This window comes from Morone saxatilis, unplaced genomic scaffold, assembly GCF_004916995.1.
Source record: "Morone saxatilis isolate NCDOM2014 unplaced genomic scaffold, NCSU_SB_2.0 Contig17, whole genome shotgun sequence".
Classification (NCBI taxonomy): domain Eukaryota; kingdom Metazoa; phylum Chordata; class Actinopteri; family Moronidae; genus Morone; species Morone saxatilis.
This window is the reverse complement of record NW_023339729.1, coordinates 1,493,196-1,509,772: the sequence shown is the minus strand read 5'-3', so window position 1 is coordinate 1,509,772 and position 16,577 is coordinate 1,493,196. Positions and strand designations below refer to the sequence as shown.

The window sequence follows — 16,577 nt, the reverse complement described above, 5'->3', positions numbered from 1 at the left end:
TACTGTACAAATGTTGATAGGTCTTTTGTTGGCTGACACTTTTGATAGGTACTGACCACTGCAGACCGGGAACACCCCACAAGAGCTGCAGTGTTGGAGATGTTCTGACCCAGTCGTCTAGCCATCACAATGTGGCCCTTATCAAAGTTGCTCAGATCCTCATGGTACTTGTGGTACAGTGAGAAGACATGAGATTTCTCAGCACTGATTCGTTGTTTTTGTTCTGACAATTAGGAGCACTAGGAGGAGCCAGAGGAACCTGCTCTGTTCCTTTGGTTGGTTAGGTTTAGACGTGTGGAGTAAGACTGGTTAGCCATCAGAGCTAACTAGCTATCTAACAATAAATAGATTCATTAGTTCTGACCGAGGCTTGCTCAACTGTTAATGGCAAACAGAATGAAAAGGGGCGGGACTTAGGAAGGGTCCACTCTGCAGTACATACAGTATTGATCTGCAAATACACTGAACCCCTGCCTCTCCAGACCACACAGTTCTATCAGTTCACTTTCACTGTCAGTGCACTTCCTGCTGGTTGGCCTTTCAAGTTTCAGTGACTTGATGAAAGATAGAGCAAGTCATCCACTAATCAGAAGGTTTCCGGCTCCTCCCGCTGCACATCCAAGTGTCGTTGAGGTCAGAGGTAAGATCCTGATCCTGTGGTCGGAACTCTACAACCACCTGACCACAAAATTCTAAACAGTACATCCTTGAGTCCAAGTGGACGCTTGTGCCAAATTTAAAGAAATTCCCTCAAGGAACGCTGTGAGATATTGCGTTCACAAGGATGGGAGGAAAAACACGGCTCTAGCCACAGCTACTGGAGGCTGAACAACTGTAATACAGACAGGCTCATCAAATACTATTAACCCTATTAAAGTGCAGATGGAAACATTTCAGAAAACAGTTTAAGAAAAACATTTTATTGACTGTGCACGGTTCTCACTGCCAGCCATCTTCACTGTACACTTTCCATTCATCTCTCTCAAGTGTGTCTGTAAAATGAATAGCGCATATTGAAATGACACAGGACATGAGACTCATCTACACCAACGTGAGAATCTGGACCCTTAGCGACAAATAAAGAGACAATACAAAAAAGGGGGGGGGGTTCAGTCTACAGTTTCACAGCCACATTCAGCTGCAGTCAGGTCCAGTAGTCCCAATTGCCTTTTTCGTGGTCTGCAAGTATTTCTAGGAGAGAAAAGGAATTATAAAATGGCATCATTTGCATATTGGACATGGCCATATTGTGATTTCCATTATATTTGGATTCATTGTGCAGCCCTATTTCTACAATCGGAACCTGTAACAGACTCTAAGAGCCTGGTATTAGAGGAGAAAACTATCTTTACAGTATATCTTCCATAATAACTGTGTGTGTTGCCTACCTGTAGGTTATCGTAGTGTTTGAGGGTTTTGCAGTGGTTGATCTCTGCCTCTTTGGTTCCGCTGAAGAACCTATTACACACCTTACAGAAGAAGCCCGTCTTTGGGACCAAGAACTCCATACCTGTGGACACAGACACAAAAGTGAATTCAAACCGCCATAGTGAGCAGCAGTGATCAGGTGAATGACTACAGACAGGTGTCTTACCAACTGGGTTGCTGGGGTCGAAAGGAGGAAGGGAGGACTCCGTGCTCAAGGGACTTTGTGTCTTTAATTTCTTCTCCACACTCTCCTCCTCAGTGTTTGTTTGTTCTTCAGACCCGTCATGCTTTTCTGTGAGAGACAGAGACCTCTTTAAAATCTGGAGAAAGTACTGATCCTGAATCCTACCTACCACAAGGATAAGGGCCAGCATCCCAAACACCTTCAACATGAGGTAAAGAAGGACATTATGGGTAACAGCATGATGCGTCGCCAAAAATACCACCATACTGAGAACATGTTCTGCTCTTAAGCCTGTTTTTTAATTCAAACTAAATCTAATAAATCATACCTGTCTCCACAGCAGGAGCTCCCGTCTCTTTGTCTTCTTCATCCTTCATTCGCCTGTGTTCCTCCATTTTGTCCAACCCCACCACCTGACTGTGACTGAGAGCACTGTCATCCTTTTCGCCTTCCTCACTCTGTGTGGTTACTACTCCAATGGCTGGGCTGTTGGAGGAGGTGTCGGCTGGCGTGGCTGGAGCTGCAGGGGCAGGTCTGGGGCAGGGTTCAACCTCGGCAGTGAAGTCCAGAGTGGCTGTCAGCGTGGTTTCTAAACAATGACAAATTAATAACACATGAAGTTACTAAGATTAAAGACAAAATATCAAAGAAAGATGAATCCTTCAGTTCATAATCGAGGTTAAACCAGTGGCAGGCTGTACCTGTCTCAGATGCTTCTGGTTGATGTGTTTGTTTGGGGGAGGAGTCAGACAGTGAAGCCAGTAAGGGGGATGCTGTGGCGGTGAGGATGGGACCAGGCGTCTGATCCAATGACCCCAAACAGTCTGAAGTGTCAGCTGTTGGCTCAGCTGTAGACTCTGATACCTGCTCGTCAGACTTCTCTGTGGTATCTGAAATTCCTGTTTCTGTGGTTACCTCCATGGGTGTGTCCTGTAATCAGAAACAAGAAGAGGAGCGTGATGGAAGTTAACGCCTCAGTCACCTCAGTAACAGTGTAGAGAAACTTTTTTACCAAGTCAAAATGCACCTCTGCAGCCTTTTCCATAGATGTGAGAGCTTCTTCCTTTCTCTCTGCGGTTTCCATGGGAACAGTGGGAGAAGGAGAGCTAGGAAGGTCAGTCACATCTCCAACTTCATCTAACGTCACAAAGTCACTCATGTTGAATGGGAACTCGTCATGTTCCTCCCCTTCTTCCACCTGATCGCAAGACAGGACGGAAATATGAAGTGAGGAAAAAAAAAAGAGAGGAGAGATGGAACTCCACTTAACACTTTCTGATAGGGTTGGCTCAGTTTCTGGTGTAAAAGCTTAAACCGGATTGATTTTGGCCACATTGGCATATGTCATTACGAGAAGGGAAATCAACCCTTTAGCGGGCATTGCTACAATACTCTCCGCCCTGTCTGCATGTATCATTAGAATCACAGCTGAGCAGACGAGGTGTGGAGTGGAGCTGCACAATGAATCCAATATTAATCGCCATCACAATTTTGGCTTCCAACAATGAAATGAACGTGATTGTCTACAATATGCCGTTTAAAATCTGTGCTCGGCTAATAGAAACTCTTCTAACAGCCAGCCAACACGGGTGATCGAGACGTCCTGGTTTCACTTTTGAGAAGCTGCCCTGTTGCTGCAAACACAAGTTGACTTTTATTATGAAGTAAGCTACTCCTAGTTAGTTAGTTTCAGTTAGTCAGTTAGCTTGACAGTGTCTACTATCGTTCAACAAAAGACACTTTTTTGGAATGTTTTCCCAGCAGATTAGTCTGAAATAAGTTAGGGAGAGATGGGACAAGAAGGAGCAGCCACAGTAAGCTGCAAATGACAAGCTGGACATCTCCAACCTCTCAGCTAGGTAACTAAAGTTACTTTCACTGTCACTGTTCACAGGCTCGTGCTGTGTGCAGAATAAAATCAGATCACAGTTGCTCATCAGTGATGAAAAAAGGCAGATTATTGCCTGCATTCTTCATCATTTTGACCATAAGCCCTAGTGCAGAGCCAGCCAGCTTCTACAAGGTAAGCTGCTAACTAGTTTGTGAAATAGGTTTGTGTCTGCATATTTATGTATTTCCTGTAAAAAAAGACTTCTAGGGAGCCAATAGTACTGAATGTGTGTTAAGTCTCGTGATATTAATGGTTGAAATTGGTTCGTTCATGCTTATGTAGACACACGCCATGTTTTACAAGAAGCAAAAATGATTGGATTTTGATATAAAAATACTGATTATATAATAATAATAATAATAATAATAATAATAATAATAGTAACTGACTTCTTTTGACTAATTTACTGTGGATGGGTGCTTAAAAGGGTTAGAAAGGCAGTTTTTATTTCAACTGGACTTTAATAAGCAAGGAGCAATCATTTTCACTTTTTAATGCAACTTTAATATAACCCTGAAATAGGATTGCTATGTTAGCCAGGTAGCTAGCCAGCTACAGTTGGTCAGTACACTCAGTAGCAAACTGTAAGGTAAGTACAAAGCCTTGATTTGGTGCCCTCCTGTTCGTCCCTGTTAAAGTTACTGCAATAAGCCGTTAATAGAAACTTAACACTTGCTGTATGTTTCAAATTAAAAGCCCTCTGGCATTTCAGTGGAAAGGCTTTTATTGGGAAACATTTATAGGAAGGCGTTGTGAAAATCTTGCAGCTCTTGTTCCACTCAGGACACCTAGTGATAAAATGCAGTATGACCGACCAGTCCAGTATTTGGCTTTATATTACCTTTATACTGCCCAACCCTACTTTTTGCCCCACAGTCCTCTCACCATTCTGGTCTCAGCTTCTGAGTCGTACTGTTCGTCCCTCGAGGAGCTCGGCTTGTATCCCTCCGACCTGGAAGATGACCTCGAACACGACAAACCTCCACCGTATGCTCTCTTCCTCTCCCTCCTCTCCTTTTCCCTCTTCTCCCACTCCCTCCTTTCCTCCTCCCTCTTCTCCCTCTCCCTCCGGGCTCTTTCGTGCCACTCCCTCTCCTTCCTGGCCCTCTCCTCCTTCTCCCAGGCCCTCCTCTCCCTCTCTCTCTCCCTCATCTCCTCTTTTCTTGCCTCTCTCTCCTTTCGCTCCCTCTCCTTCCGCTCTCTCTCTTGCTTCCTCGCGTCCTCCCCTGTGTGGTTCTTGGCCGGCTCTTTTTTTGTCTCCTCTGCCACTTTTTCACCCTGTACTGTCTCCATTTGTGTCTCCCCCTGTTCTCTGTTAACGGACGCTGCCGCGCTGTTGGGATGGCCGGCAGTTCTTGTTCGGCACTCCACAAGCAGGGCGTTGACCATTTCTTGAGTAACCTGGCGAAACGGGGATCAGAAAGAGTCGAAACAGGTATCAAAAACAAATATCAAATATCAAAATTCTGGAGGTTCCTAAGCTACACAGGAGAACAGTCTGGCTCCAACAACAGAAGCAGACTCACATTTTCGAGATATTTTACCTTGGGCAGCTCTGGCATGGCTGTCTCCTGGGAAGCTGCGTTGCCATCAGAGGTAGACGGCTTTGTCTCTTCACCAGCAGGAATCTCGTTATTTTCTGCTTTGGACACATTCTCACCTTTCGTTTTGTCTACTGTCTCTGTGACATTCTCAACAGCTGATGTGTGGGTCTCTAGGTCTGCTTCTTGTGTGGTGTCTCTAGCTGCCGAAGACTCAGAGACAGAATCAGCAAGCCCATCTTTTTTGATCTCATTTCTTCCGTTTTCTCCCAAAGCTTCGTCTTCACCGGCCGTCTCCTCTGTGCTCTTCGCTTCCTCTGTGCTCTTTGCTTCCTCGTCATTCATTTCAAGATTTTTTTCCATTCCATCCAATGGGGATTCAGATTCTTCTTTACACGCCGTCTCCTCTTCATCTGCAGCCGCTGCCGCTTGCTTGCCTTTGCCATTTGCAGGGGTATCCTACGACCAGAGACAAGGAGGTATTGGTCAGAGTCACATCGAGCACCAGCAGTAAAAGCTGCACGGGTGTATGCCAGTAATAGATTAAAATAGATTTAAATGGATGTCCCATCATAACTCAACTCATTGCTAATCAATTATCAAAGTTACCAACCTCAGATACATCAAGGTATGCAGTGATGACTTTAGTCTGTGTGTTGGCTTTGGGGTCAGGCTTGCGGGAGAAGAACAGAGGGTTGCTCTGGATGATGCATGGGAACGTCTGGAAGCGTTTGTATACAGACAGTGCCATTGCAGCAGTTGCCATCTCACAAATGACCTGGGCGGTAAGAGACATAGCAAATAATGAGTTCATTGCCTGATAAATAAAAGAGGCGAGACATGACAGATTTGGAGAGAATAGAATTATAGGTTCAGGACGTAACGGATCAGCATGTTTGCAGCTGCCCTCACCATGCTGTTGAGCACTAGGGTCTTGATGACAGTACCAAAGCGCCGTACCAGTTTCTGGACCTCAGAGGACCCAGACGGCGTGTTGGGTACGTTACTGATCACCAACAGGCTGCTCCAGCCCACTGGAATAGGACTCTCCTGCAGCAAACAAAAGAAACAGCCACTTAGCCACTTACTAGGCGATTTTTAAAAAGGTACTGCAAAGATCACTACGCCTTACAGGACTGTCTTTGCTTATCAAAATCCAAAGAGTGCTACCCTAAGGTTCTCTTAAGCTGCTTTGGACAAGCAGGAAGAAAAACTGAGCCCACTGCATCACAGCTGTTTAATTGGAGCAGGATGTAGGATGTTCTATCATGCAGTCACTGTGCGGTAGCTTAAAGGGATAGTTCAGGTGGGGCTGTGTGAGGTACTTACCCAGCTCTACTGAATATGGGTATCACCACCGATTTCCCAATTTGATTTGATTTAACCTTGATTTGGTTCAGGATGTTTCATTTACAGTACCAATTTTTCTTGCATATGAAAGATATTCTCAGAGAACTAATAATGTAAATTGTACAAGGATGCCTTTAACCTGGTGCATTATTACAAATATTAATGTTTACATTAAGACTCACACTTTCACAATTGTCTGAAGATTTTTCATGATTTTTTTATGAAAATAAATGGGTTTTATAAACTGTTATATATATGTAACATTCTGACTATGTATGCTATTATGGCATTGGTGCAGCCTTGTTTATCCACTGTGTCCATGGAAACGACAATGAACTCAGCCATAAAGGTTTCTTTTACCAAAAGAAGCTTGTCTGAAGTACTCTTCCAGTCTTCTTTTTGAATGCATCTTAAGAAATTCAGATTTTTACATAGAAAACACAATAGGGGCAATAGTCTGGAAACAAATATTTTTCCATACTTACATACAATTCCATACTTTTCCATGCTGCATAGGAACTATACAGTTAGTGCCAAAGACTAAGGCTGTCTGACAGTCGGTGGACTACAGATGGAAAACTTTTAGCTAACTCTGGTGCATTTACAGCAGAGTTTATTATAAACCAGTAAATAAAATAAACTGCACAGAGACCTATACTGGTAGAAATACTCACTAATGGGTCTGCTGATCCCATCAGAAGATTGTAGAGACCCACCTGTGTGAAGAGTTTTAAGTATCAGTTATTGCTCAAGTGTCACTAATAAACACAAAAAGGGAAACAAACTAAAAATATCTATACACACAGTGAGTGCAATGTCAAAATAACATTAGATAGACTGCAGAGGAAAGGTGAGTAATGATGAGAGCCCTACCGGTGTGCTGAGACCTATGCACTGTTTGAGATGGGTCATCTTCAGCTCAGTGTCATTAATCTTCATAGGCATAAAGGCGTGGACTTTTACTATCTCCTGAGCAATCTCCATGTCTGACACAGACACAAGAACCTAACATACAAAAAAGATTTTTTTTTAATATTGAGTTGTGGGCACATCAACCATCCAAACAGTCATCTTCAGACATTAGCCTGCTTTAAAAGAGGTCAGGGCTAGAAAAATTAAAAGCAATAAACTGGCAAACTGTGGAAATAACAACTCAACAATCCACACAGGAAACATTCTGAATATAGAGGTTCATTTTGGAGAGGGCTGCAACGGTATACTAAACTCACGGTTTGGTATGTACGTCGGTTTTGGAGTCAGGGTTCAGTACGTTTTTGGTACAGCAGGGAAAACAATCATTTTTACTGTAAGGCACTCAAACAATGGCATATTGTCAATAAGAAAAAACAAACACAAATGTCAGTAATACTCAGTGATACTCTGACCAGAACACTTTCAAGTATAAAATGAAATAAAATAAAATAATTAAGACTAGCGCAGCATAATAATAATAATCTGCCATTAATTATTCGGCTTTTAACATTCAGTTCTTGTCATCCAACAAAGTCAGCCAAGAACATTTTCAAGTTTTCAGTAGAATTTGTTTGTGACTGCAGCTAGCGGGGCTCAAGCACTTTGAATATATTCAGAAATCCTGTATTGTCTACAGCCGAGTATAGTCGCAGATCTGCAGCAGTAAACACTAGAGCAATAGCTTATGCTTTGGCACTGTCTGAATCTACAGTGAGAGGCTACCTTGACGCTGTGGGGAGACTGTCTTTGTCGCATTCTGACAATCGTCACATTCACGTGATGCTGTCATTAATGCAGTTTGAAGTGTTTCCACAGACAAACCTGACTTCAGATGACGGATGTCAGAATGCAGTATTTGGTCAACTGATGTTTGTCTGTTTTCTCTGTTGATTACCGGGAAACTGTAACGCTCCGAAACAGTGGATCTCAATGTCATAGAAACTTGGGTCTCTTATTTGTGTTTACCATTTTGATGGCAGCTAACTGGGCTAACTGGGTAAAGGTGACTAGCATGCTCTGGCTGACAGACAACAGCTGGTGAACTGCCAAAACTTTCCGGGGAAACTTGTGCTCTGGAAATTCTGTCCTGCATGTGCGAGTACACAGACATAAATATCTATTTTGTCAGTAACAGTTTGGGTCCCAGGGCGTACTGACCCGAGATTAATAAAGTTACCGTTACACCCCTCCTATTTATTGACATACAGTACACAGACCAGAATCTCTTTAGTATTGTGATATATATGATAGCTATTCATGACCATTTATTGTGACTATCCAATTGAACAGCTGGATTTTTCTATCTTACGAAAAGACCACAGTTCTCCAAACTTGCACTTTATCATTGGTGTCCAGTTTTGTCCAAGTGTTTTCTCCTCTCCTAGAAACAGTAAAGCTTCAGATAAAACTCTGCTGATACCAACCTTTCCGATTTGCGTTGCCAGGATGATGTCGGAGGGAGTTCCAAAGGGCTGTACCAGTTTAAGGATGTCACTCTCCGACCAGCCGCTCTCAGGAAGTCCTGTGATCAACACCATGCCCTTCTGTAGGAGACATTGGGTGGGGTGTAAGGAAAATGCTTCACTGCTGACAATGTATTAGTAGTGATAAAGATCCATTTTAAAACTTACATATAGCTTGATTTGAAATTGAATACAACAGAGCAGAATAAGTCCAATTAATGATTGAACAGCCTTTTCACAACAAGGTCATTTACAGGGTTTGTACAGCGTCTTTAGAGTCAAATTCAAGCACTTTCAAGATACCTAAAGCAAAAATTACAGACTCATATCATCACCACTTCTACATTTATTTTTATTATAAATGCATCTGTGAAAAATATCCATAATACCCATAACTAATTACATTTACATGCATACTAATTTTCCTCCTAAAGGCTCATGTGAACAGCATATTCTGTTTGGATATTCCTAATTAGGCCTTATTCTGAATGGTGAATTTATTGTTTATGTATACATGTATACAGTGCATTCAGAATATGCGTCTCATTTAGAGTTTTACCACAGTTTGGCTGTACAATGTAAACAAACCCGCCTCAAGCTTGAAAAAAATCCTCTTTGACACACTGAGGCAAAATGAACAACACGATGAAGGATAATTCCTCTGTAGGACGTACAGTACGTCATTAACAGTTGGGTTAATCAGAGTGCGCATAGCTGCCTGTAAACAGGAACATTAGTGGCATAATCCTTTTTATAAGCCTTGCAAACAGCTTATGGGAATATTGTCTTTTTCAGAATTTTCATACTAGCTTTGATTGTATATTTGGATCGTGATGAATTAATGCTGCTAATTTCCACAGTAAAGAAACCACAGAGGACATAGGATGTAGCTATGAATGATGAATGACAAAGAAATGTGACGACAGGATTGTTTCATTTCAAATGTTAAAAGATTTCTGGTTTACATTAGTGACTGTGGAGAGGACTATATTTGAATTCAAGCATACTGCTAACCTTGAAAATGTAATGGTTCAAATTAAGCTTTCAAAACTTTGTACGAACCCCAAATTTATATTTTACAAGTAGTAATATGTGTTATGTACCTCATCAGACAACTTCTGGTCAGCCTCACCTCCTGCGGCAGGGAGTTGGAGGTGGGGGAGAGCAAACAGAGCTACAGTTAGTGTATTTTCAAAGTCACAATATCACAGACCTGTCTACACATGTCTCAACTACAGTTATTATAAGTTGATATACTGAGCATTTGACAAAGAAATGTTTTGATTAGGGATGCACGTTTTTTGCAGCCAATACGATAACCAATAATAACCGGCTTTTCGTTTTATTTTACATTTTTGTATTTTTAAAAGAAGTTCATGACCTGTAGTCTTTGCACAACTGATGGTTCATAAAGGCTGAGATATAGTGAGCAAAGATGGATACTTTAATATTCCAGAGCTCTATTCTAACTCTCTAACCAAATCTAACTGACATCACTATTACTACTACTACTACTATATACTAACAACAAACAACAGTTCAGACTCTTCGAATTCGTCTTCATTTTGTCTCATAAAGTTCTTAACATACATCCTTTGACTTTCATAAAATAATTTTGCATTAGAATGCAAAATAAATGATTATTATTATTGTGGAATGTATCAGTTCTAATTTAATTATACCCATAATTCATAATAATATAAATGTCCCATTACTGCACGATAATTGACGTGTCCCGATAATTATCGTGCATCCCTAGTTTGGATACCGCCTAGTGAGATTTTTCGATTTTCCTACCAGAGTCTTTCCCAGCAGCACCTTTGTCCTGTCCTGCAGCAGGTTTGCTGTGAAGACAGACTTATTAATAGCTGAGTGCAGTATGAGCAGGTTTGAAATTGGCAGGGTGAGTGTGCAGCATATTGGGTTAAGGCATAAGATGATGAGAACTGTGACAAACCTGTTGTTGGCGTCAGAAGATAGTCTTGCTTCAAGTTTCTAAAACAAACAAATAAAAAAAATATACATGTACTTAAACTGTACAAAAATCCAAAAATTTAAAACAAGTGTATCATTTTGTGTTTCAAACCATTTCTCAATTAAGATTAGCAGATTCTTACATCTACTATCAACTTAAAACACTATGGGAAATGCCACATGCACATGTTCCACACAGTACCTTGGCTACTGAAGCAGTCAACTGCTGGTCTCTGATGGAGAGATTGGTGGATTTAGCCAGAGCCTGGGCGTCTTCAGCCTTCACCATGCATACAGACGCCTGCAACAGTGGAGGAGGACAGAGTGATGATGTGGGACAGACAGAAACATTACATTTTATAGCTTTGCACAACCACTACTGTTTCATGGGACTCAGGAGAAACCAACTGCTACAATATTTGCAGGTCTTTCTTGTAAGCCGCATTTACACTGAAAATGTAGATTTGGCTAATTTTGCTACAACAGAACCGAAAAAAAAACTTTTAAAAGAAATAGCCAGGTTAAAATATTTATTTTTGCCTGTAATATTCACTATATGAGCAAACAGAAACAGTGAATTAAAAAAGTATACGCTTCTAATAATTAATGAATGAACAAGTCTGGTGTTTATGCCTGTTTATGGAGGTTGTGTGGGGTGTTGGATCCCTTCATACTTGTCTGCAGATTTAGGTTTTTTCTTAAAAAATAACAACTGTTCTGCCTAATAAAATCTCAAAAGTTAAATTTGTTGCAGACTGCATGAATAATCATTAAGTTAAACATAAACAACACCTTTTGCCCTTCGCCATTCTCGCTCTCTTCCTCGGAGCACGGCATGAGGATCACATTGTTGATCTTGCCAAAGGACCCGACCAAGTCAGTGACTTCTTGCTCCGACGCATCCTTCGGGATGCCAGTCAAGTAAACCAGGCGATCTGCCACAGAGGAGTCCTGGGAGGCTGGAGTCACTATCTTCTTCTTCTTCTTGGCTGGTGGAGGCTTGGTAGACTACAAACCAACAGCATAAGTTTTAGGAGAAATCCACTCAGACAATGAGAAGCAAACTAATGAAAGATTTCCCTATTTTGATCAAACTGTGAGTCTTTATTTACAGTGACAATGTGTGACTAAAGAAAAGGTGGAGCTCTCTGCTCTCTGGAAAAATGACTGGTTAAAGCTGACACTGTACCTAAAAAGACATTAAGTTATTAAGAAAATGGATACTAACACCAGTAGACGTTCCTGGCAATTCGATTTTGGGACCACAATAAGCAAAGATGAATTTTATTAAATGCAAAAAAGATATGTTGCTCAATTATGTCTCATGAAATAGAATTTATGGTCATCCATAAACTGCATGTGACCTGGGGTTTTAGATCCAAGTATGATCCTGACTGCTCTATAATCTGTACAAATTCTAATATTGGCAAAGCTACATATTTCCATGTATTTCTGGGAATGCCCTAGTATCGTGGAAATTTTGTTGTTAATTCATCAATCTTCATAGCAGAAGTGTTATTCAGGACACTTTTCAAAATAGAGCAGGTCTAGACGAACTCCTTATAACATTATTTACAGGACTCCAACTATCAACCACCATGAGCAAGACCTTGGTGACGGGGGCAAGGAAAAACTGCCTTTTAACAGGCAGAAACCTGGACGGACTTTTTGGCTCTAGATGGGTGAATTAATGTTGGTTTGAATGGTTTACTTGGATAAAAGCCAACATTAAACCCTGGAATCTGTATTTTAGGTTTGCATGATCCAGCAACGCATGCTGTTAAGTATAAATATCTATTGAGAATGTGTTGGTATGCTGCTAGGTTATGTACTCTTCAAAGAAGAATTGGAGATATACCTCCATTATTTCAGTTTTGTTTGAAAAACTCCTGAATTTAATTCTGCTCGAGTGGTTATCATATATAACTGAAAATAGGACCACTTTCTGCATACCTGGCAGCCAGTCTTAAGTAATAAAAAAGATCAATTAAAAATTTGGCTTGAGATGTACATGAATGTATCAATACTGAATTGAGACTACGTATGTATGTATGTATGTATGTATGCATATTTAAGATATATATATATATATTGTGGATCTGTGACTGCTTCTGGTAATGAGATGTTTTACAGTGTTGCTTCCCGTGAGTGTGTATGTGTATGTAACGTATGTTGGCTCATGTGAATATTATGAACATCTGATGTAGTGGCGGCTGTGGCGCAGAGGCAGAGCGGGTTGAGCTGCTACTAATAATAATAAAAATATTGAACAAGACTAAAGAAAAAAACCCAACCCAACTTTGTAAAACTGGCCCTACCTAAGTCCCGCTCCTTTTTGCTCTGTGCTCCAGTAACAGATGGGCAAGCCTTGGTCAGATTTCTCCTTTGATGTACTTAGATAGATTAGGAAAACTCTAGCTAATGATTGATGTAGGTTAGCTACCTAACTAGCTAGTTAGCTGGCTAATCTACATCAAAAGTTAGTTAACATTTTCCTAATCTATTTTTGTAAAGGACAGGAGAAAGTGGATTGTTGCTAGCTAACTAGCTAGCTAAGTTGCATTAATCGTCAGTAGCTAACTAACCATCTTCAAAATGTAGCCTAGCACATAGCATATCTAAGCAGAGGAAAAAAGAAAGTTGACTGAGGTTGTGACTAAGGCTTGCTCAACTGTTATTAGAGAACAGAGCACAAAGGGGCGGGGCTTATGAAGTGTCCACTGGAAGAGCCATCTCATGACAAGTGACAAGTCGTCTCACAACGAGAGTTCTGAATTCTGACACTCCAAAACATCTGTTTGATCCACCCTTCATTCTAATCTACAAAATCAGCTGTGGCTGAGTTCGGTCCAAAACAGTTGTGTTCTCTGTCAAGCTTTAATCAACTAAAGAGAAAAACACGCACTGTTGCACTTGCCGTCTTAGTCGTCTTGGCTCCAGGCTTCGTCACACCTTTGACACTTTTGGTGATGGGCTGCTTGGCGCTGTGACCCACCTTTGAGGAGGATGGATGACGGGTGGGATCCGAGGAGAACCTGGTTGGATCATCATGTGGACGCTTCAGCCCACTGTGAGAGGGACCCCCTGCAGTAGACGCACCATGAATCAGGGAGGAGGACAGGAGAGCAAAAAGAAATGGTGTAAAGAAATATTCACAAATAGAATCATTCAAATTGGTGGAGAAAAAGTAGAGAACCAATGAAATCCCTGCATTTGAAGGTAAAGCCAGCAGTAATAAACAGTAAACAGTAGGCAAACCTGTTAGGAGAGCTATGCACACACTACTTACTGGAGCTGGAGTTCCATCCAGTAACTACTACTGCGCAAATAGTTCATGTCATGTTATTAACATCATTGACATTCCCTTACTACAGTCTACATTACCACACTACATACCTGTGTAGTGTTGCTGGTGAGGGTGAGGGTGATGGTGAGGTGAGTAAGGCCTCCCGCTTCGCCTGTGGAGATGGGGGCCCACCAGGCGTCTGCTATGTGGAGGACTCGGGGTAAGAGAGCGAGAGAGGGATCGGGATGTGGAATGGGATAGAGAGTGATCTTTGGGATCCCACAGAGCCCGGCTTCCATATCTTCCACTGCGACTGGATCATAGACAAAATTTATGACTGGTCATAACCAGTGAAATTATAGCAGAAAGAACACAACTGCACTGAGTTTCACTTTTTCACTGTGGAGTTTAATTTAAACATCTCTGAAACAATAACTATTCTCACATGGATAACCAACAGAAATGCTCAGTAAGATCCGTGTCAGACTGGCTGTATGTACACAAGTTATTTGAAATGTGTAGGACCCGCCAACTGACAGGAGTGACTCCCACTGGCTGCTGGTCACAGCTAAAAACAGATCATTGGAAACATAAGAACAAGAGTCCAACTGACCTCGGTAGATTTGGTTTCCACTCAGGGTACCTTCAGAGACACACACAAATACCTGTTAGCATGTGATTCAACATATTCTTCCTCTTTGATTTAAAGGTCCTATTTATAGTAAAAAAGTACATTTTAAAAAGCACAGTGAAAAAACAAAAAAACAAAAAGATTTAAGATATTTATGAGCTTTTCAGATCGGCAGGGTCAGCAGGAAGAGCATGAGGGTCTGTGATAAATTCAGTTGTGTCTTGACCTTAGTTTTTTTTTATACCTCTTTTACATACTAGCGAGACTAAAAATGCAACTTTATACAAACAACGTTAACTTCCTTAATCCAATCCATTTCAAAGACCTGTCAAAATCAGATTATTGGATTTTAGACCCTGACGGTTACAAGAGGAAAGGCTTTACCAGGATTAGAGCACACAATTATCCTGTAATATTTTCTCATTCTCATTTAAATTCTATTATCAAGAATAATTTGCACTGCCCCCATGCACATAAGCTTAATACCATAACCATAAGCACTTCAAGCACTTTGTTTTTATTGGTATCAAAAATGTCTTTATGCTACTTTATTTCTTTTGGTCTAATATTTGACGTGTTTTGAGTGGAAAAAAATGCAAAATGCATATCTACTGGAGATGCAATGCTCCAGTAGCACATTATTACTACATGTCCTCACTTGTTGCGCAGGTCTCTGCAGGCAGCAGTGTGGTTGACGGTGTTAATATGCTCAACCCAGTCCTGGGAAAAAAAAGACAAATGGGAAAGCAAGATGTCACAATCAGAAAGAATCCTCAACAAAGATATATTCACATTTCACATGTATAAAGATAAGCAAATTCTAAGAATTCAGATACCTAATTAATCCACAGTGAACGACTTATGTACTGAGACAAAAGCTCGAATAAATCTTTGTTCCCTGGACTGGTGTCATTTTTTAAACTTGATGTGAAAACCCTGAACTGAATGTTGAGGCCCAGATCTTCAGATCTCACAGCTGCTAGCAGAAACACAATAAAATGCTTAGTCTTGTTCTTAAATATCAGTTTTTCGTGGCGGTAGAAATGTTGTGTGTCCATTCTATTTTCAGTTATTTTCACCGTTAACACCACATCACAATTAAAACATGTATTGTTTTTACTCTTCCTGTTGCAAATGCTGTACAATGTATTTACTAAGTTATGTTCTGAGTCCTGAGGAGGACACATCATTTCTTACACCATTATTTACCATTATCATCCACCAATCTGCTGCATTTGCTATATGGAATTCCTGTCACAGCCTGTGACATACTGTATGACAGTTTAGTTCAAAATAAAAGAAGACAAATCCCTCTGTTCAACAAGCTTCCAATGATTGGGATAAACCAAAACGTTTAGAGTTGGAAACCTAAAAACCTTAGCCTTTTTAGACAAAGACCACTTTACATTCAGCTGTATCATCACATGCACTTCCCTGATGACTAAAGGGACTATTTATTCATCAGGCTAGAACCTTTATTTTTGTAGATTTGGGGAAACCTTTATATAAAATAGACAAATATGATTCCTTCATGAGAAAATGTAGGATGAAAGAAATGACTGGATATACCAGATCTTCAAAAGTCCACACTTGGCACAATTAAAAATTTAAGACAATCACACTCAACTGTAAGTAATTAATGAAGCCGAGCACAAACCATCTAAGTTAATTCTATGTATAGTCAGTCAATCACAACACCATTTAACAACATGAGAAAACTCCTGCACAGCTAGAGCATTGTTTCTGTTGTTTCTGTTGTTAGGGCTGTAACGGTTCTGAAACCGAGACCGAAATCGCGACACAGGTCGACACACTCTCTCCCTGGACTGCGGCGGTAGCGGTGTAGGCCTATATCGT

The 16,577-nt window shown here is 40.9% G+C and overlaps 1 protein-coding gene across 5 annotated transcripts in view; it reads right to left on the bottom strand.

Moving 5' to 3' along the window:
* Positions 1 to 899: 899 nt before the first annotated feature.
* LOC118326511 (zinc finger protein 638-like) overlaps positions 900 to 16,577 on the bottom strand; it is a 28,257-nt gene continuing 12,579 nt past the window's right edge. For 2 of the 5 annotated variants that reach the window (XM_035659518.1, XM_035659517.1), the window contains exons 3-24: positions 15,379 to 15,440; positions 14,703 to 14,732; positions 14,200 to 14,402; positions 13,709 to 13,887; positions 11,596 to 11,811; positions 11,006 to 11,104; positions 10,787 to 10,824; positions 10,627 to 10,673; positions 9,933 to 9,964; positions 8,791 to 8,910; positions 7,268 to 7,399; positions 7,069 to 7,110; positions 5,957 to 6,094; positions 5,658 to 5,822; positions 5,048 to 5,503; positions 4,389 to 4,904; positions 2,625 to 2,810; positions 2,314 to 2,542; positions 1,941 to 2,201; positions 1,595 to 1,720; positions 1,389 to 1,510; positions 900 to 1,191 (exon numbers count right to left, since the gene is read on the bottom strand). In XM_035659518.1, coding sequence (XP_035515411.1) covers positions 1,135 to 1,191; positions 1,389 to 1,510; positions 1,595 to 1,720; positions 1,941 to 2,201; positions 2,314 to 2,542; positions 2,625 to 2,810; positions 4,389 to 4,904; positions 5,048 to 5,503; positions 5,658 to 5,822; positions 5,957 to 6,094; positions 7,069 to 7,110; positions 7,268 to 7,399; positions 8,791 to 8,910; positions 9,933 to 9,964; positions 10,627 to 10,673; positions 10,787 to 10,824; positions 11,006 to 11,104; positions 11,596 to 11,811; positions 13,709 to 13,887; positions 14,200 to 14,402; positions 14,703 to 14,732; positions 15,379 to 15,440 — 3,456 coding nt within the window. In that variant the 3' untranslated portion in view covers positions 900 to 1,134. The remainder of the gene's footprint in view (positions 1,192 to 1,388; positions 1,511 to 1,594; positions 1,721 to 1,940; positions 2,202 to 2,313; positions 2,543 to 2,624; positions 2,811 to 4,388; positions 4,905 to 5,047; positions 5,504 to 5,657; positions 5,823 to 5,956; positions 6,095 to 7,068; positions 7,111 to 7,267; positions 7,400 to 8,790; positions 8,911 to 9,932; positions 9,965 to 10,626; positions 10,674 to 10,786; positions 10,825 to 11,005; positions 11,105 to 11,595; positions 11,812 to 13,708; positions 13,888 to 14,199; positions 14,403 to 14,702; positions 14,733 to 15,378; positions 15,441 to 16,577) is intronic. The other 3 variants (XM_035659520.1, XM_035659519.1, XM_035659521.1) reach the window with 3 other exon arrangements.